Genomic DNA, 369 nt, shown 5'->3' with positions numbered 1-369 from the left:
GGTGTGAGGAAACTAATGCCGAGACTGCATGACTGGCTTATGGCACACCGAGTTTTCAGAGAGCCAAGTCTGAACCCTTTCCCGAGGCATTTCCCCAAAAGGCTTTCGGAAATCGTGTCAGTGTCACGACTGCTGTTTCAAGGGTACGACGAGTGCCGGCGCCGTGTATAAATGCAGGGACAGGCGCTGTCTGGCCACACTTGAGCGCTTCTCGTCTCCTGCAGCAGTGGAAGACGATTTCAGGCATCATGAATCGCCTAATGGTAAGAAGATAGAGGTCGTCACATAACAGAGGAAACTATTGGCATCCTGTTTAAGATACTGCAGTTTTTAAATTGTGTAAGCTGTAACTCTATAATATCAACAGTC

At 48.2% G+C, this 369-nt stretch overlaps 1 protein-coding gene across 1 annotated transcript in view; it reads left to right on the top strand.

Moving 5' to 3' along the window:
- Positions 1–202: 202 nt before the first annotated feature.
- The window catches only part of LOC119588411 (glycine-rich cell wall structural protein 1-like), an 824-nt gene continuing 657 nt past the window's right edge, over positions 203–369 (top strand). Inside the window, exon 1 of the mRNA XM_037937084.1 lies at positions 203–263. Coding sequence (XP_037793012.1) covers positions 249–263 — 15 coding nt within the window. The 5' untranslated portion in view covers positions 203–248. The remainder of the gene's footprint in view (positions 264–369) is intronic.

The sequence above is a fragment of the Penaeus monodon genome, chromosome 23, assembly GCF_015228065.2.
Source record: "Penaeus monodon isolate SGIC_2016 chromosome 23, NSTDA_Pmon_1, whole genome shotgun sequence".
NCBI lineage: Eukaryota > Metazoa > Arthropoda > Malacostraca > Decapoda > Penaeidae > Penaeus > Penaeus monodon.
Note: the sequence above shows the minus strand (reverse complement) of the source record. Positions and strands in the feature narration are given on the sequence as shown.